This window comes from Microcaecilia unicolor, chromosome 4 (assembly GCF_901765095.1).
Source record: "Microcaecilia unicolor chromosome 4, aMicUni1.1, whole genome shotgun sequence".
Classification (NCBI taxonomy): domain Eukaryota; kingdom Metazoa; phylum Chordata; class Amphibia; order Gymnophiona; family Siphonopidae; genus Microcaecilia; species Microcaecilia unicolor.
In genome coordinates this window covers 145,080,379-145,101,457 of record NC_044034.1, presented here as the reverse complement: position 1 = coordinate 145,101,457, position 21,079 = coordinate 145,080,379, and the positions used below count along the sequence as shown (strand labels likewise).

At 43.4% G+C, this 21,079-nt stretch overlaps 2 protein-coding genes across 2 annotated transcripts in view; one reads left to right on the top strand and one right to left on the bottom strand.

Moving 5' to 3' along the window:
• ANO3 (anoctamin 3) overlaps positions 1 to 21,079 on the top strand; it is a 397,666-nt gene that overhangs the window by 324,044 nt on the left and 52,543 nt on the right. The window lies entirely within an intron of this gene.
• MUC15 (mucin 15, cell surface associated) lies at positions 936 to 20,698 on the bottom strand. The gene is made up of 4 exons (XM_030200698.1): positions 20,617 to 20,698; positions 15,221 to 15,998; positions 5,510 to 5,665; positions 936 to 2,044 (listed from the first exon to the last, which is right to left on the bottom strand). Exons 2-4 carry the CDS (start codon positions 15,966 to 15,968, stop codon positions 1,905 to 1,907), a joined length of 1,044 nt encoding a protein of 347 aa, XP_030056558.1. The 5' UTR covers positions 15,969 to 15,998; positions 20,617 to 20,698; the 3' UTR covers positions 936 to 1,904.

Sequence of the window (21,079 nt, the reverse complement as noted above, 5' to 3'; positions counted from 1 at the left end):
AGCAATTTGGTAGGTGGTCTGGGGGGTGGAGTCAGCACTTAAGCGCCTAAGGTGCGCTAGTGTTTTTAGCATGTGGTAATGATTAGTGTACGCTAAACACTAGAGATGCTCATATGAATATATGGGCATCTCTAGTATTTAGCGTACACTTATTTTTAGCACGCACAAAAACACTAGCACCTTTGTAAATGGACACCAAAATTAAGCAGCCTTATTGGACTGCATACAACACAATCCTATCTTTATGTGGTGTTTCTTAGCTGATAATTGCTGATATCGCACTTAACCGCATAAGAGCTATCCAGTCACATAAACCTGGATATTCAGTGCTAGTGCCTGGTCATGGCCTAGCACTTAATATCCAGGAATAACTCCAGTGGTGGCTAAAAAACCGCTCACCACGGCCGGCATAATATCTACCTCATTGGTCTTTCATGATGAATACATTTGACCACGCCAACTCTTTGCAAAATCGAAACACTACCAACACATTTCATAAGCACATTCCCTAATTCCATCATACAATTTTGTCTTCTCAAAGAAAACAGTTGTGCATCAGGTTCTTCAAGCATTATTCCACATCTCACAAAACTTTGCAGTGGTGTCTAAATGGATAGTATGGAAGGTACTGGCCTTGTTGTCCTTGCTGTGGTTATTCTAACCAAGAAACCCTGCAGGTGCTCATTGCTTTAACCATGAATGTAGAAATGCTGCCCCACATCTTGATATGTCACAGAAACAAGGAACCACCTTCCAGGAAGGCTTTCACTAGCGCAAGTGACTAGCCGCCTGATCTCCTTAGTCTTTCCTTCTCTTCAGTGTAAAAAGAAAGTTATCACAAGAGACTGCCAGAAGAGGGGAGACATCAAAAAGAAGGGGAGAATGACAGAGATGAGAAGGATGTGACACAGGAAATAGACACTTGAATACTTCAAACTTACATCTGCCTTTAATTATACTGAACAAAAATATTCCAAATCATAGGTTCACAGAAAACAACAGTCCTTGCTATTGTTCACACTGTTAGGGTGACCAAGCACCAGTGTAGGCATCCATAAGCAGTCTGAACCTCAAAAGCTTCTATGAGTTTGACCCTGTTTTGGTTTAAAAGCAGAACTCATTTCTCTGAACTCTGAGATACTGTCTTGGTAGTTCAATGTAGAAGTTCCTACACTACAGGGTAGTCATCGGAGGAGGAATGGTCAAATGAAAGTACTCATTTGAATCAGGTTGGCAAGATTCCTCCCAACTCTTTCTCACTTCTGTCATCTCACGCAAATCTTTAAAGACTTCAATTGTCATAGAAGATGTCTGATTCAAAGCACAGTTTTCTCTTCTGCTGAAATGTTACTTTCCCAAAATGTGGTAGAGCTCCCACTGCTTACCTCAGCACTGACAAACAATCCCCTTCAACCAGACATATTTGTGTAACCTTTACAAACAAGCACAAGGAGCTAAGAAGAACGGAGAACTAAGCATGCTCACTTTGAAGGGATCACAATATTTAGCCTCCTGGTTTCCCATCAGTATATAATTTGGCCATGTCCTGTAGCCAAGTCATTTTGGGGGGTTTCTGTGCATGGTAAAAGTGTAGACATGCCTCTAGGGACATGATTTACAGTACATATGCTGTATCTTTTTGCATCATTTGTTAAGTAGGATTTCAACATGCATTTCACATTTTTGGAGTGCATGTTAACACACTCGTATTGCATAAGATTTTTTGGGGGTAGGCCCCTGAAACAACCTGATGGGTGCTGTTATGTGATTTTCAATAACTTATTGGTAATAGTTAGCGGGCTCAAGTCAAACCAAACCTGTGAAATATTACAAATAAAATACTGAGCTGACAAAAACACTTTAAGTTAAAATTCTTTCTAGCCACTTTAGACTGAAAGGTGACTTCATGGCATGTCACCCATTGGAATAAAGTCACGTGAACGTCTATGGTGATGTGGTGACTCATCGTCGGCGACGGGATTATGGAACGCTGAATGTCCATAGCTCAAATCGTAAGGATCCACTGTATTATCCAATCGCAAAACTGAAAAATGAATTTCAAGATTTAGAACAGAACAATATTTTTAGATTAAAAAAAGCATAATGGTGAGATATATGGGTGTAGTTATTGGCACGAGCTACTGTTAAGACATATTTCGCTTAATATTCATTTAAATTGCTTGTCCGGGCCTAACCACAAATATTCTGTGACACTTAACCAGTTGGTGCCACTGAATATACGCAGATAATGTTTAAGCCGAAACTGGTTAACCTATTGCATTCCATGGGCCAAGTCGGCATTTATGCAGTTAAGTGCCGATATTCAGCTCTTAACCACATAAGATGCCTGCTTAAATTGTGCCACATAAAGAGCAGTGCTATCTGTTTATCATATGCAATTAAGGGCTGAATATTGCACTTAACCACGTAAGTTTTCGTGGTCAACATACAGCTGGATATTTAATGCCAGTACCTAGATATGGTCCAGCATTGAGAATCTGGGAATGCAGCTGGCGATGGACATAAAAAGCTGACTGGCATTGGCTGAATATTGGATGGATTATTTTACCACTGACTTGTGCTGTTTTAGCACAGATCCCATTTTATGCAATGAGACCTGGAGGCCCTTTTACTAAGCTGCGGTAAAAAGTGGCCTGCAGTAGTTTGGACACATGAAATTGGCACACACTGGGCAATTTTATACCACAGCTTGGAAAAAGGACTTTTTTAATGGGGAAGTAAATGGCCGTGCACTAAAAGTAAGAGTACCGAACGGCTATTTACTGCCTGAGTCCTTAACGCTACCTATTTACGTGACAGAAAGGGCTCGTGCGCTACTCGTGCGGTAATCAGGCAGCACATGCCAATGTGGCTGTGCTGCCAATTACTTCTGAGAACCCCCTCCCCCCACCTGAGTGTGCTAATGCATTAGTGTGCGCTAATGTTTAGCGCACGCTAAAAATGCTAGCTCACCTTAGCAAGCAGGGCCCTTAATTATCTATCTTCCAAAACATGCATACACAAAAAAATGATTAAACAGATACAAATATTCAAAACCTCAAAAATTAAAAGGGACTCATACCTATCAGGGTCCCTAAAGGCACATACACCTAATAGCAGCTAAAAACTGAAATCTATAGAAATTCAATATTCCTAAAAAAAAAAAAAATCAAAATTCCAATAAGGACAAGCCAGATCAACTAATAACAAAAAGCAAAGAGTGCTCACAAGGATTTAACAGCACAAGTCAAATCCTAGCAGAAAGAAAAAAAAAAGCATTTACCTACCAGTGACAGCCACTGCTGAAACCGTAGACAGTCTCCTTCACCTATGTCAGAAAAGCAACTTCACCTCACTTGCTCTATACAAGCTTCAGGGCCGCCGAGAGGGGGGGGGGGCAGGGGGGACAAAATTCCCCGCCGGGGTCAGGCCGCCGGTGCTGCAGTTCCTGGTCTCACCTGCCTGCCTCCTCGGCTCCGGGCCCCCTGCATTCGAAGCGGCAGTCACAGATTGCCTCCCTTCGGACCTTCCCTCCCTGTGTCCTGCCCTTGCAGAAACCGGAAGTTACATCAGACGAGGGCGGGACACAGGGAGGGAAGGCCAGAAGAGAGGTGATCTGCGACTGCTGCCTTGAATGCAGGGTCCAGGAGCCTTGGAGGCAGGCAGGTGAGACCGCGGACTGCAGCGGTGGGGGTGGCAGCAGCGAGGCGGCCTTGACAAGCTTAAATACAGTGTGGCTGGGGTCAAAGGTCTTCCTTTCTCTATGGATTTAGGAGGAATTTGATCTATATTTTTCATTTTTAAAGTAACTGGTATTATCTTAATTTGTTTTTAAGCAAGCAGCCGCATTTTCATTTGATTTGAGGAGCACTCCTGTTCAGTGACTTCAGGAGGTTTTGGAGTTTTAAATAAAGTGGTGTGGTTTTAAAGAAAGCTTCTTTGAATGGAGGACCTTTGACCCCAGACACACTGCATTTAAACTTATATACAGCAAGTATGATTGTTATTCTGACATAGAAAGAGACTGTCCATGTATTTCAGCTGTGGCTGTCACTAGTAGGTAAACGGGGGTTTTCCGCTATGATTTGACTTGTACTTTTAAATCCTTGTGAGCACTTTTTGTTTTTTGTTGATCCGACTTTTCATTATTGGAATTTTGATTTTTTTTTTTTAAGGAATATTGATTTTACTGAGATACATTTCTGCTTTCAGCTGCTATCAGGTGTATGGGCCTTTAGGGACCCTGATGTATATGTGTACCTTTTAAGTTTTGAGATTTTGTATATTTATATCTGTTTAATCATTTTTTGTGTGTGTATGTATGTTTTAGAAGATAATTAACTAACCCCCCCTGTTTACTAAGCCGCGCTAATACCGACACAGCCCATTCACTTTGAATGGGCTGTGTTGGCATTAGTAAACAGGGGGGTAATTGTGATGTATTTTAGGAGGGTTTTTCAGCCGATGGTGACAATGAGTGCTCCATTGTTCTAAGTAGAATACTTTTGATGGGAACCTGTTGAGGCTTCTTTCTCCTATTGCATTTTTCAAGAGTTCTATGGAATGCTTTTCTACTGTTGCACGTATGAATGGTGAAAGTGTTTACCCATACTCACATTTGGTCTAATGTTCATTGCAGTGAATAGCTGTTGTCATTATGACATTTCAAGTGAACTTGACCCGTTCTGACTCTTAGATCTCCCTCCCCCTCTGCCCCAGCAATAATAGGACTGGTGCAATGAGGAGGTGTTATTAGATATACTCAGCGGGATGGCAGGTGTAGAAATGCAACACCAAGTTTATCTAGGCCAAGAACCGTAGCCCGCTCAAGGTTTCCATATCTCCTTACAATGTGTACGACACTCCAGCCCTTCCCAATAGGTCACTCAGTATCTCCCTTGATTTCCATGGGTGCAAATACTAGATACAGTGGAAGGAGATACTGCAAGGGAGGTAAAGAAGTAGGGGGCAGCAGTGTTAACAAATTTGCCCCCAACAATAGTTGCCAAAGAACTTGGGACCAACGGTGCAGAAGACCTGATTCTTGACTCAAACTGAGGCCTGTTCACATGATAGTACACAGTGCTGCCTCTGATCCTTCACACTGACAGGACAGTTTCTATACAACTACAGTAGTACAGGATTGTGTGAGGAATCATAAGATCAGGTTTGCTCTCCAAGGAATCAGTCTGCTTTACCATTATTTATTTTATTTTTGTTACATTTGTACCCCATGCTTTCCCACTCATGGCAGGCTCAATGTAGCAATAGAGGGTTAAGTGACTTGCCCAGAGTCACAAGGAGTTGCCTGTGCCTGAAGTGGGAATAGAACTCAGTTCCTCAGGACCAAAGTCCACCACCCTAACCACTAGGCCAGTCCTCCATTCCCTTATAGTAAGGCTGGTAGAGTTCTGTACAAGAGAAGAAAGATTTAGCCTTCAGAGAGGGGGGAACTCTTCCAGGCAGCCAATAATGAAGGTTCTTTAGTTGTACAATAGAACGTCATTACCTGGCTCATTCCTTATGTCTTCATAGAGACGTCGATGGACGAAGGATTCTGGTTTCTTTCTCACACAGAGAAAGTAAGCGACCACAGATACCAACACAACTCCCAGAATGGAGCCTATAATGGCCCCAAGTATGACCCCTGTAGAGCTATGGGAATCTGGAAAATAATAAGCAGAATAGAGGCATTACATAGTCACATCTTATACCAAATTACTTTTCCAAAATATCTATTACGAGTTTTAAACTGACTCCAGAAACATTGGTGTTTTTTATTCAAAAGGGTTTAACTGAGCAGGAGAGACTTCTGCCCGTTTAAACCCCACTGAGCCGACCAGCCATCGATATTTATTCACCTTAATCGGGTAGTGCCACTGAATTTCACCGCCAACCAGCCAGGTTAGGGGCAAGCTGGGGGCAGGGTTAGAGCAAAGTGCCAATTTAGCCAGTTTGCATCAATATTCAGTGTGCTGACTGGCTATGCTGACTGGCTAAGTAATCGCATAAAAGTAGGCCAGCAGGATAGCAAAACATCTATTCTAACTTTATACACAAGGTAACCAGTAGGGTCAGTTTTAGACATGGTGGGGCCCAGGGCAGAAATTAAGGAGGGGACCACTGATCCCCTCTCCTCCCCCCTCCCCTTGATCTCCTCACCTGCATTGCTACTATGTACTCCAAGCATCTCTTCCCCTTCTCCCCACCACGGTCCTTCTCCCATCCTTCTCCTCACCTTGTGGTCTTCTTTAACAATGTATTTTTCTTCTCTGAGGGGCCCCAGTGCAGCATCCATTCTCACAAGCTGCCTCCGACTGCACCGAATCTTTCCCTCTCTGTCGCAAATGTGATCTACTCAGGTGGAAATGGGAAATTGCTTCAGAAGAGGGCAGATTGCTGCAGAGAGGAAAAGCTTCAAGGTAGCTTGTGAGGATGGCTGAGAAGGGATATAAATTTTTAAAGAAGATCAGGAAGGTGAGGGGACGAGAGGAGGAGACGCACTGTGGTGGGAAGAAGGGGAAGAAATGCCTGGACCTCGCAGCCCCCTGGAGCTGTGGGGCCTAGGACAGCTGCCCCGTTTGCCCCACCACCACCACCACCAACATTGGCCCTGGTAACCAGGCACCGGTTTGAATATCCACCAGGGCCTGGTTAACTTCCGGGTCAGCACACATACCCGGATATTCAATGCCAGGAGCCATGCAAGCCCCTTGCATCAAATATGTGAAGTGAGATCAGCTCATGGCTGGAAGCAGCTTTCAAGCTACTTACTCCCATTATTGCTTATCATGCATTAACTATTTTATGAAGGGATTTTTTTTGTTTGTTTCCTCAATTTCATTTGCTAAGTTTGTATGTTTATGTTACACTACAAACAAACAAGTTACATGATATTATAAATACAAGCAATATAAAGTTAATAATATAGATAGAAACTAAAATGCGCACATTAATCCATAATGTAAGAATATCACATTCAGCATGCACAAAATTCGGCTGCTCCTTTGGCATTTCCCTGGCAATGGAGGGTAATAATAATCAGCAGCTGGAACGAGTGTTTCTGACAGATGTCAGAAAGCAGAAGCTAGTTGGCAAGGTTTGGTCTCTGCTCAGTTGTGGTCGTCCATGTGCCTGGGACTATTTTCAGGTGCTGGAATCTATGACAGCAACCATGGAGGTGGTTCCCTGGGTGTGAGCTTCAGTTGTAACAGTCTTTGCTCCATTGGTGGTGGGAGGCGGGGCTGGTGGTTGGGAGGTGGGGCTAGTGCTGGGCAGACTTCTACGGTCTGTGCCCTGAAAATGGCAGATACAAATCAAGGTAAGGTATACACAAAAAGTAGCACGTATGAGTTTATCTTGTTGGGCAGACTGGATGGACCGTGCAGGTCTTTTTCTGCCATCATCTACTGTGTTACCACGTTAGTATGTTAGTTCACTGTCAATGAACACTAGTTGCCACTGAAGAGACAGCACAACCAGCCATTAAAGGGTTACAGATTCATGCCAAAATCTGGAGGACCCCCACTGCCAATTGTAGGAAATCTAAGAATCAGCTGGAAGGACACTTCGGTTTAGCTCTGAGGACTTGATACAGGGCAGGTCACCGAGTCACAACCAACATCATTTATTTATTAACAGTATTTAAAGCTCACACAATCTAAACATTCTCAGTGAGTTACTATTACTGGTTAGGTGCTGGTTTGGAATAGATACAACCCAACTTTGATTCGGTATTGTATTGTGGAACTGCAGGATGTGTGAAAGCTTTAGTAATGATGGCTATACAAGTAACAGCGTACAGTGTTGGAGCTGTGGCACGGTTTGTTTTGTGAAGCTCTGGAGTTGGTGCTATCGGATCTCTGTAATAGACAATGGGAATGGCATTCTTGGTGGCAGCATCTGACTGGAATAGGAGGGCCTGGTACTGGACATTTCAATCCCTATTCTTAAGGTACCACCATGCAAATTTCAAGAAAGCCTTTTGGTATAGTTTGGGGTGGGCACAGAGGGATAGTGCTATTCTGAATGTTGCAGATGCTGATGCTGAACTGGTCCCCCTGGTTCCATTCTCAATATTAGGGGGTCTTTTACTGAGGCACACTCATGTTTTTAGTGCACGCTAAAATTGGCTGCACGCTAAACGGTAGAGATGCCAATGCATTCCTATGAATTCCAATTGAGAAACCACTATCAGATAAATATGTGGGGACTAAAGTATAGATACGATTTTACATAATGTCCCAAACATCAAACCTCAGTCATAAATTTCTTTCAAACTGCAATTGGAAATATACTGTATTGTTCTGTATGGAGATCATCAGATATAGCTGCAACTCACACCATATGAACAACAGTGTTCTTTTTACATCTGAGAAAATGGTTGTGGTGCAAATCATCATAGGATCACCTTTATTTTCTTAATTCTTATTTTCTTATTTTTATATCTTTCATTATGACATAGCTGTCTAATATACCAACAGCACTTATATATCAATAACGTGATATATATCAAAAATGCATTCCTATGGGCATCTCTAACGTTTAGCGTGCACTCAATTTTAGCACGCGCCAGAAACATGAGTGTGCCTTAGTAAAAGACCCCCTTACTTCCTTACACTCCCCCCCCCCCCCAAAAAAAAAAGAAAAAGTACATAAGAAACCAGGTAAACTATTCTTATGAACAGAGAGAATTGTTTTCTTCTCTGTGCTGTTATTTTGGACCTACATATGACTGCCAATCTTTCAAATATCTCATGCATTCACTGTAATGGGAGGAGTGTTTGCTGGTTCTGCCCTTTTTTACCTGCTAACAAACACAAATTCAACAGTCTTAAATGCCATCAGCACTCCATTACCTCTAGAAAAAAAGTTGTTTTAAGACTCCTTCCCAGAAAGACATGGGGAAGAAGTCCCTAGCAGTGCTTGCTGTTAAATCTTAGGGATGTGAAACTATCCATACTAGCATGGTAATATTGAAAAATAATGCAGACCAGAACAGCTGTGAACACCTCGCTTCATGTTCACATTTTCATCATTAGGAAAAGGTTTCTGTGTGCTAGACATGCCAAAAAATAGATTAGAAAGGGTGTTTTCCACAGTTCCCTGCCCTGAGGCAACAGAGGGGAGAGTCACAATCCAGAATTTGACAAATGACAATTTAATTTTTTTTAAGTTAGGGCTTAATCACTTAAAACATATTTGCTCAGTAATTGTGTTGCATTCCACAAATAAATCAAAACATTGTCACAGCCATTATCATTCCTTTTAAGAAGGAAGAGCAAGACTGCTTTTGTGGCTTGTTAAGGTAAGAATGTGTAGATCTTCTCACTGATGCTTGTCTGACCCCTCACCACTTCACTGGCTCCCTATCCGTTTTCGCATCCTGTTCAAACTTCTTCTACTAACCTATAAATGTACTCACTCTGCTGCTCCCCAGTATCTCTCCACACTCGTCCTTCCCTACACCCCTTCCCGTGCACTCCGCTCCATGGATAAATCCTTCTTATCTGTTCCCTTCTCCACTACTGCCAACTCCAGACTTCGCGCCTTCTGTCTCGCTGCACCCTACGCCTGGAATAAACTTCCTGAGCCCCTACGTCTTGCCCCATCCTTGGCCACCTTTAAATCTAGACTGAAAGCCCACCTCTTTAACATTGCTTTTGACTTGTAACCACTTGTAACCACTCGCCTCCACCTACTCTCCTCTCTTCCTTCCCATTCACATTGATTGATTTGATTTGCTTACTTTATTTATTTTTTGTCTATTAGATTGTAAGCTCTTTGAGCAGGGACTGTCTTTCTTCTATGTTTGTGCAGCGCTGCGTACGCCTTGTAGCGCTATAGAAATGCTAAATAGTAGTAATAGTAGTAGTAGTTGTCTCCTCAACCTCTTCCCACCTATTCCCCCACCCCTGACACACACTTTACCCCCACTCCCCACCACCTCCTCTGATACACACACTTTACCCCCCCAACCACCTCCCCAACACACACTAGCCCCACCCCCCACCCCCACCTCCCCTGACACATACACTTTCTCCCCACTCTCCACCACCTCCCTCACACACACACTCTTTATCCCACCCCCCACCATCTCCGCATTCACACACACTTTATCCCCACCCCACTGGCTCCCCGATACTCATACTTTACCCCCACCTCCACCACATCCCCAACACACACTCTTTATCTCCATCCCTCACCACTTCCCCTGACACACACACTTTACCCCTACCTCCCACCATCTCCCCTGACACACACTCACACACTTTACCCCCACTCCCCACTACTTCCCCTACACACACACTTTATCCCCATTCCTCACCACCTCCCATGAAACACATAGTTTACCCCCACCACCTCCTCTCCACACATACACTTTACCCCCCACTCCCCACAACTTCCCCCCCACACACACACTTTATCCCCACCCCCACTGCCTATCCTGACACACACACTTCATCCCAACCCCCACCACCTCCCCAAAACACACTTTATCCCCACCACCTCCCCAACACACATACTTCATCTCCACCCCTCACCACTTCCCCTGACACACACTTCATCTGTACCCCCCATCATTTCCCCCAACACACATTTTACCCCCACCCTCACCACCTCCCCAGCACACACACTTTATCTCCACTCCTCGCTGTTTCCCCTGACACACAGTTCATCTGCACCACCACTGTTTCCCACAATATACACATGTTACAGCACCACCTCCCCTACACACACACTTTATCCCCTCCCCCACCATTTTCCCTAACACACACCCTTTACCCCCACCCCACACTGCCTCACCTGACATACACACTTTACCCCACCCCGCACTGCCTCCCCTGACATACACACTTTATCTCTTTCCCCAACATTTCCCCCAACACACATACTTTACAACATCCTCCACCACCTCCCCAACACACACACTTTATCTCCACCCCTCACCGCTTCCCCTGACACACACGCTTTATTCCCTCCCCCAACGATTCCCCAAACACACATACTTTACCCCCACCCCGCACTGCCTCCCCCTATACACACACTTTATCCTCAACACACGCGCTTTGGACTAGATTCAGTAAATGGTGCTCAAATTTGGGTGCTAAAAAAAAATTAGCTCTGAGCACTATTCAATAAACAAATAGTTGGGTGTTGTTTATAGAACAGTGCTTACTGCCAGGATCCGCTCCCAATTTTGGGTATGAAGTCTGTATTCTGTAACACTGCACACGTTTAGTGAACACCACGACCCGTCCAAGATGTTCTCATGGTAATCCCCCTTTTCAGTTGTGCACTGAAAAATTTGCACACGCATTTTTTTAGAATGGTGCTAGCAAAATGCATGTGTGAATTGTGGGGTCCTTTTACCAAGCTGTGGAAAAAGGGCCCTCTGCTAGCAGCGGGTGCCATTTTTCCCATATGCCAAATCCAATTTTTTTACAGTCAGTAAAAGCCCCCCTCTCAAAAATAAAAATAGCCACGCAGTGAGATAACTCTTTTTGTCTTTTGTGTGACCATGTGATGAGGCACCCTTACCGCCACACATTGAAGTGGCAATAAAGTTTCCCGCGCTAACCTGGCAGTAACCGGGCAGCACATAGAAATGCCCAATTAGCGCCAGTTTATTGCCGTGCAAGTCATTTCCAGGGTTTTTCTTTTTCCCACGGAAATGGCATGTACTCAGGGTGGGGCTACTGCCGGCAGCTGCGTTGAGACAGCAGTAGTCCTGGAAGAGCGAGCGGTAAGCCTGCATTGGGCTTACTGCCACTCTGTAAAAGGGCCTCTCAGATTATTGCCAATTAGCATCCAATTATTGGTTAACTGACATTCCTCAATTAAATTGTGCACACACCCAAATTTGCACATGCAATTTTGAGTGCCATTTGTAGAATTTGGGTGTTTACCCCCACCCCCTCCACCTCCCCTGACAAACACACTTTACCTCCACCCCACAGCCTCCCTGACACACACACTTTAGCACCCACCTCCCCTGACACACACAATTTACCCCACCATCTCCGCTAAAAACACACTTTATCCCCCCCACACTGTCTCCCCGACACATAACTTTACCCCCAACCCCTACTGCCTCCCCTGACACACACTACCCACCCCACCACATCCCCCAAAACACACACTTTATCCTCACTCCTTCGACCACCTATCCCGACATACACATTTTACCCTCACTCCCCATCACCTGCCCGGGCACACTCACTTTTTGTTGTATTTAAGGAGCAGTTTTCAGAGTCTGCTATCAGACCAGGTCTGTGAGTTTCTATCTTTAGACTTTATACCCATTTTCAAAGAAAAAGCAAAAAAAGGTTTCCATGACATTTTTCATTATGGCTGAAATTAAATGCAATGAGGGACATTATGCGTAGTTTTAACATATTGAAAAGAACAATTTTCACATACAATAAATGGCTTTGAAAATTGTCCCCTAAAAGTTTTTTTTTGAACGATAGTGGCAAACAATTATTTTGACCTGTCTAATGGTGCTATTTTAATTAATTGTTTCCCTGATACTTAGAATGCTTAACACCAATCAATGACAGCTGACTAAAACATTAGAACGTCACAGTCAGTCACAGCTCTTCATTTCAGTGACCCATTTGATTGTGTAAAGTATCTAAAAGTAGAGATGGGTCAGAGCAGCCTTAGTGATTCATGCTCAGAATTGGTGAGTCATGATTTTAGCTATTCAGGATGTGTCTTCATCTCTTTCTCTCTCTTTATGAGTCCTGCTTCATGTTTGTGCTGCATGTGCCCTTTCATACCAACAATTACACCTGCTGAATACCATCAAAATACAATGCACCATCAATATTAAGATATAAAATCATAACACTAAAATGCAATCATAATTGTGATGTTTGTGCTGTTTGTTTCCTAATAATATGGGGGAATGAATGTTGATTAGTATAAAGAAATTCTGAATAAATAAAACATAAACCAATGCATATCCCAAACCCATCTTTTCCTCTCAGTAGTGATGGGGCAGAGCTATGTACCATAATGTCACATATTACTTAAAATACCTAATCACCCTCCATTTCACTTAACTAGCAGCCATCCGAAAACACCCTATCATAGATTTTCAAAAATCTATGCCCATTATTATAGAATACACTCACTCTGCACCTAATGTAGGCCTCGGGATTTGGGCAAAGTGAAACATGGCCTATATGAATGTGACCAAATTTGGTCATGTGCAGAGGCGCTCAGCATATTCTATATAACGCGCTGAAATTTAAGCCAACTCTGTAAAATTTAGGCGTGCTTTAGAGAATACACCTAGGTTGTTTTTTTTACCACGCAGATTTTTCAGGCACCATATAGAGAATCTAGCCCTTAGGTGGCAATTGCATAAGCAGGCGCCTCAGCCTAGACACACCAATGCCCTGCGTGCATACAGAGGGATTCTATAAATGCTGCTTAAAACTGTGTGCACCCAAGGCTGCATGGGTGGGTCATGGGTGTTCACTAAAGATGTGTGCAGTATTAGAAAATTTGGGGGATCTATGTCTAATTTAGGTGTGAGGATTTATACCAGGTTTCAGTTGGTTTAAATCCTCCCACCCAAACTTGGACGCGTATCCCGGTGCTAGGTGCTTTTTTATAAATGGCACCCAAATTGGAGCACAGTTTCTAGAATAGTGCACAGCACTCACTGTTTTCAGTGTCCAAATTTGGGCACCATTTATTGAATGTAGTCCTTAGTGTCAATTTCATTATCGAATATTGGTGGATGTCGGCATTAGCACACCCTTGTTTAGGCGCACCATCTTACACCATGTCAATGGCAGGCATAAGTTGGTGCAGCAATCGATGCATGTAGTTGGTAGCATTCTGTAAACATATACCTGGGAGACACATGCTCTGCCCATGTGTCACCCCTCTCCCCTTGCAGTTAGGTGCTACCTTATAGAATAGCACCAAATGCACATAGACACCTGTCTATTAATGGCACCTCCCTCTAGGTGCCACTTTATAGAGTTGCTCCCTTATACGTGTAGTATTTGCAGCCCTTTTTGTTTTTTTCACTAGGTAGTGTACTGGTGTTTTAGAGCCTGGTGTAATTATAGTGCTGCCTTTCTACGCATAAGGTTGTAGCTCGTCCTGTCCTTGGAATTAGTGCTGTTATGGTTTGGTAAGGTTATGAGTGGGTTTTTGCACAAGTTTGTGTATAGTGTTTTGCAGTGGAGAGATTGTGTTTTGGCCTTACTGAGGTGGCACCAAAACATCAGAAAAGGTGTAGAGCCTAAATCATGACACACTACCTCTTGAAGGATCTACATATAGTGTAGGGACCCAGCCCGGTGGCGGACGGAGGGGAGCGGGTGGAGGGGGGAGCGGCGGTGACCTCGGGGGGGGGGGGGCAGGGGCGGCCTTGTCCCAGGCCCAGCCCAGTCTCTCGGCGGCCCTGCTCAGTACACAAGGTAAGGGAGATATGCACCTGGGAGCAATTTTTGAAGTCCACTGCAGTGCCCCCTAGGGTGCCCAGTTGGTGTCCTGGCATGTCAGGGGGACCAGTGCACTACAAATGCTGGCTCCTCTCATGACCAAAGGGCTTGCATTTTGCCGGGTTTGAGATGGCCGGGCCTGGTTACCATTATGGCCGAAAACCAAAGCCGGCCATCTCTAAACCCGGCCATCTTTTTCGATAATACGGTTGGCTCTGCCCCTTTGTGGAGCCGGCCCCGAAGATGGCCGGCCATATAGATGGCCGGCGCCGTTTGATTATGCCCCTCTATGTGCCTTAATAAAATCGGCACTGAGACCCGGTTCCTGAATCAGGTGTAAATGTATGCATGTACTCTACACATTTACCCTTGTATGTTAGAAAATAACTTCATACATCACAGCTCTGCCCCTGCTTCATCCATGATCCTTTAGGATAGTAGAGCCACTGAAGAGACAGCACAGGGCGAGCCATTATAGACTTACAGATTCATGCAAAAATCTGGAGGACCCCCACTGTCAAGTGTAGGAAACCTACAGGCAGCTCTAAGGAGCAGCTGCAGGAACACTTCATGCATAAAGTGCACAGCATCTTGTCCATGCTCATACTTACATGAACCTATCTGCAGGAGTGTTAGAAAATGCCTCTAACCTGTAGGTAAATCTTTATAGAATAATCCCTAAAATGCTGTTTTACCTGCAGAAATAGTTTTCAAAATGGCCTCCTTGACCGACTATAGTTAGTCCTTACCTTTTTCTTTTCCTTGGGAATCTTCCGATGAGTTGTTAATCTGGGTGGTTGCTTGAGGGGTGCTTATGAGAGTGGTGCTGCTCTCCAGTGTATGGCTGCTCACTGTTCTTGTTGTTTCTGATATATGTGTTGTATTTTTGCTGTTTGTAGTTGCCACAGCTGATGAAGCAGTGGAGTTTTGAGTAGATGCTGAACTGTTGCCTGAGATGCTTATGGTAGAATTGGTTGGCCAAGAGGTCACTGCTGAAAGGGTTCCATTAGAAGGTGAATCTGTGGATGTGTATGAAGTAACATTGCTAATAGCTGGATTACTGGTTGAAGATAAATTTGTGATTCCTGGAGACGTGACATCTGTCAAAAAGTGAGAGCTAGTCCAGTTAGAAATACCTGTAGTATTTTCGCTGGATGGAGGAGGAGTGGATTGGTGTGGTACATACTTATTTGTTGAGATATTTGTACTGATCCTGATTGTAAGGTTGTACACATTTGTTGGTTCTGTTACATCCACTATAGTTTCATTATTTGTCCTTGATGATGTGGTGTTTGTTCTTGTGGTTATGGCAGAGTCTAATATTCCAGGACTAGAAGCGGTTGCCATGGCTGTAGATGTTGCATGATGATAAGATTCAGTAGATGTGTGTGTAATACTGACAGCGGTGCTCTTTTCACCATATGCACTCATCCACTGGAAGTTGCCCAACAACAAAAAAGAAAGTATTCCAAAGGCACAAGGCATAGTGCTGACCATGGTCTTAATGTTTGCTGCTCTTGCACAAACCTTGTAAAAGAAAACATTTTTAATAGCTTAATTTATAGTTGAATGAAGCAAAAACAGAGGGAATAAACAACACATTGTCAAAAGAAAAACAATGAAAGTGAAATTGGTCAATTGGTGGAATGAAAGAAGCAAACTTTATTGAAGACCCGACATTGAGTGTGTTTCAGTAACTTGTCTGCATCAGGGGTCTGTATAAATGTACATATATATTTGAAAAATAATTTTCAATACACACTCATATTCAGATGTTGTTTATAGTTTATTTAAATTTGATAAACCACTTATTCACAAAATGCGACCACAGCAGGTCACAATAATCAAATATCTAAAAATGCAAAAAGGAAAAGCAACTCCAGTAATTAAAAAGGACAGCACAATCATACCAGTCCATTCAATCCCAACCTAAAACAATTTTAAAGAAAAAAATAGAAAGAAAGAAATAGAAATAATAAAATATAAAACACAAATAACTTAAGCTCGCCTCTCTGGGAGGGCAACCTGAAAAGCCTGAGAAAAGAAATAAGATTTAAGATGACACTTAAAACATGGTAATGATCCCATTTTGCGGAGAGCCCGCAGAAGGGCATTCCACAATGTTGATGCTAAATTTACAAAATGCCCTTTCCAGGTAGGTTCCAGTCAAGAATTTTTCAACTCCAGAACCCTCAACAAACGGCCTTCCCCAGGACGCAAATCCCCTCAAAGCTCATATGGAACCAATAAATCTGTCATTATTGGAAGAGTCTTACTATAATACGCCTTGCAAAAGTATATTAACATAAATATGTAGTAAAAGTACAAATAATCATATGCTACACCGGCCTATTATGAAACTATAAGAAGCACCTTATTTTATTGGCTCCTTTCTTGTGGAATAGGTTTCCATTACATTAAGAGCTGAGCCTTCATTAAAGAGCTTTAAGACAGCTCTGAAAACCCATCTTTTAAAAAATATTTAGGGGTCCTTTTTCAAAGGCGCATACGGCCTTATGCACATCCGCCAAATCGGCATTACCACCCAGCTAACGCATGCCCCAGGCGGTAATTCGCACCAAAAAATAGATGTTTTTCTGCAATAATGGAACAAAATGAAAATGTCTAGGGTCAAAATTAAGACGTTTTTGGCTATACGTGTTTCAATCACGACTAAGAGCCCTATTTACTAAGGTGAACTAGCCGTGTAGATGCCCATAGGAATATTATGGGCATCTACACAGTTATCACACGCTAATGTTTAGCGCCTGCTAAAAATGCTAGCGTGGCTTAGTAAACAGGGCCTTAAATTACCAAAAGGTGCCCTGAAAGGCCATTGGCGGGATTAAGGCATAATACCCCCTTACTCTCCCAGTGGTCACTGACCACTCCCAGCCCCCTAAGATGTGACAGTAATACTCAGTGCATCTTTTCTAGCAAAAAAGGTGCCGGTACTCAAATGCTAGGCCACCCTTCTGGGGTGGGGTGATCACTGAGGGATCCACCCCACAATAGCCAGGCCCCCTGCAACCAGTCACAGAACCTATGACAAGGCAGAATTGGTGTGTAGAGCCTGAGCTCTTTCATTAAAACTTGGGGTCCTTGGGTCAATTTTAGCAGACAATGAAAAAGGTGCCGGTACTCAGTACCCCCACACAAAAAAGCCCTGGTAATACTACATACCAGGCTCTATGACAGCTTCAGATATGATGGTATTCCTATTAGAGCAGCAAGCAGGTCCCAGGAGTAACCTTGTGGTCAGTTCAGTGGGTTGTAGAGAAGGGGACCCACTACCATATCCCATACTTGTGGTGGAATGTGTGAGCCCTCCAAAAAATGCTATATATAGGTGACACCTGCAGGCATATGAGCTATTGTAGTGATGTACGGTTGAGTACAGCAGGTTTTTTGTGGGTTTTGAAGGCCTCACCATTTAATATAAGGAGGTAATGGTGAGAGATGTGCCTGGTACCTTTTATGTGAAGTGCACTGCAGTGCCCCTTAGGGTGCCCCACTGCTCTGCCGGGATGTCTGTGTGGCCAGTCTACTAAGAATGCTGCCCCCCCACCCCATATATCACAATGGCTTGTTTTTATATGTTTTTCCTTTGGAATTTTTTTTTTTTTTTCAAAAATGGTACTAAAAGACGCACTGAACACAACAACATCTAGCAAATGGCCATTTTCAAAACAAAAGACTGGACATTTTTCTGGTTTGAAAATGGCAAGGTGCCCTACTGGAGTTTTGGATCACAAAATGTCCAAAATCGGATTTAGGCGCCATTCCAAAAATGCTCCTCCACACTGTATAGGTCAAAACAATAAAGAATTAATTACAAAGAAAAAACATTGAAAAGAAGAACAGGTCTCTAACAACAGAAGTTGTCTATAAATGGCATTATCAAAATATGAGGCAGCATAGAATAAAACATGTATGAATGAAAAATAAAAAAGTGTGTTTCATAAATGGAAACTATAATACCATTCCCAAACACAGGTTCCCTTTTACAGAGCAGTGGTAAGCCCAATGCAGGCTTACTGTTTGCTCTTAAGGGACTACTGTCAGCCCAAACCAGCCGCTGGCGGTAGTCCTGCCTCGAGTGTGCGCCATTTCCAGGGGAAAATGAAAACCCCCAGAAATGGCTTGTGCAGCGGTAACCATGTTTGTCTGGGGACTTTTTACCCGCTGTGGTAAAAAAAAAGCCCTGGCGCATAGGGAAAATGGCCCCTGTCACTAGCGCAGGGCCCTTTTTCCCGCAGCTTGGTAAAAGGACCCCACAATTAGTTGCCCAGTATTTCCTGTGTTATACAAGTCTCATTATCAGGTTTATTTTCGAAAGAGAAGGACGCCCATCTTTTGACACAAATCGCATGATGAGCGTCCTTCTCATAGGGTCGTCCAAATCGGCATAATCGAAAGGCAATTTTGGGCGTCCTCAACTGCTTTCCATCGCGGGGATGACCAAAGTTCCCGGGGGCATGTCAGAGGCGTAACACATGGGCGTCCTCGACCTATAATCGAAAAAGGAAGGGCATCCCTGACGAGCACTTGGACGACTTTACTTGGTCCTTTTTTTGTTACGACCAAGCCATGAAAAGGTGCCCGAACTGACCAGATGACCACCGGAGGGAATCGGGGATGACCTCCCCTTACTCCCCCAGTGGTCACTAACTCCCTCCCACCCTCAAAATAATTCTTTAAAAATATTTTTTGCCAGCCTCTATGCCAGCCTCAAATGTCATACTTAGGTCCGTCGCAGCAGTAAGCAGGTCCCTGGAGCAGTTTTAGTGGGTGCAGTGCACTTCAGACAGGTGGACCCAGGCCCATACCCCCCCTACCTGTTACACTTGTGGTGGTAAATGTGAGCCCTCCAAAACCCACCAGAAACCCACTGTACCCACATCTAGGTGCCCCTCTTCACCCATAAGGCTATGGTAGTGGTGTACAGTGGTGAGTAGTGGGTTTGGGGGGGGGTTGGGGGGGGGTTGCTGTGTGTCTCAAGCTGATCCAGCCCTTCTGTGTCCTAGAATACACTCTTTCTGAAAGTCACTTTGCTTAGCTTATCTCACTGTTCTTACCTGCCGTACAAGGTCAGTTCAGACTTTATCTACCATTTCAACACATTTCCTGATTATTATTAGCCTTTCTCAAGTGCAAAAAGCACTGAAGCTTTACATGTCTTTTGGGACCTTTTCCACTTTTGCAAAATGTCAAGTGATTAAAGCAAAGTGAGTTTACTAAATTCCCTTTGACTGTTTCACCTTGGCTGTAATTTGATACTTGAAATGGAAAAGACTCAGAGGTCATGTGAACGTCAAGTTCGGTCTGAATTCTGTGAAGCACCTCATTACGCCAAATATTTCTGCAAGTATTGGAGATGAGGTACGAAAGATCAGACACTAGGAAACGACCACAAAAGATCCTGGCTGTTTTCCTCATTCATTGTCCCTCAATCCTCTCCTTTCATCTGTCTCGACATCTTCCATAAAGTTCAACAAATGTAACAGCTGCAGGGACACCCACATCCTTTTCCCTTTTCCCTTTTCCCATAACCTACTTTTCAGTTTTTCACATATTTGAACACAAACTCTGCTTTTAACTCATCCATCATTTTAACTTCAGAACATAAAATGTTCTGTTGCAATATCTTTAACTCTTTTTCCACATCCATAAATTTCACCAAGTTCAGAGCAAATCATAAATTCACTGCCATTTCAAATCAGTGTATATTAAGAAAACAAAAAATATCTGATGTGGAAATTCCTTCTCTGAGAAAGAAAGCAAGGTGTCCTCATTATACCTATTCACTGATTAAAACAATACAATAAAATCCGATAGTGTATGTATAAATGTTTATTTGCACTAACTAAAATGAAATAAATACCTATGTGATTTGATTGTAAAGTGAGAGCACACATGTACAAATTAATTGTCTTTTTTCCCAATGGACACAAACGGAGGGAAAAGCCTTCCCTAAATACAGGTATCCTCGGTTCATATGTAATATATTTTCAGATCTAGCAATTGCACTGCCCTCATTTCTAATCAAACATTCTGTACAAAAGGGTCTGGTGAATAGCTGGAGTCAGCCTTTCAGAAATCTGTTCAGCTACAATTTGAAGCTTTTAAAAGAACAAACACTCACCTTGTTATCCTCCAAGCTGTCTAGCTACGAATGCAAGCTGGGTTTAAGGCAGACTGGAGTAGACACTGCCAAGCCGGGAAAGAAGAAAGCAGGTGACTTGGACACTGTGTCATGGGCAGGAATCTAAGGTGCACACAGTAGATTAGGTGGGGCAGTGTTTCCTCATGTGTAACAGAGCACCTGGGAACTTGATTGACCTCATTCTTCCCTTGTGGCCATTGTAACTTTTCCTGAGCTCAATAAGTTTTTGGCAACAAAGGTTACAATTACTCGTGGCGCCATAGAGATTTTTCATAAGGTAGTAACACAGGCCATTTGGTTATTTGTCAATGGTCCAGTTGCAAAGGAAATGGACAGCAGGAAAACTCGGAGCTGGTTTTGGTGCAACTAAATTTGCAGTGTGTGTGATTCACCAAAGCTAAGACTTAAATCATTCTGATGTGACATAAATTTAACATGCATT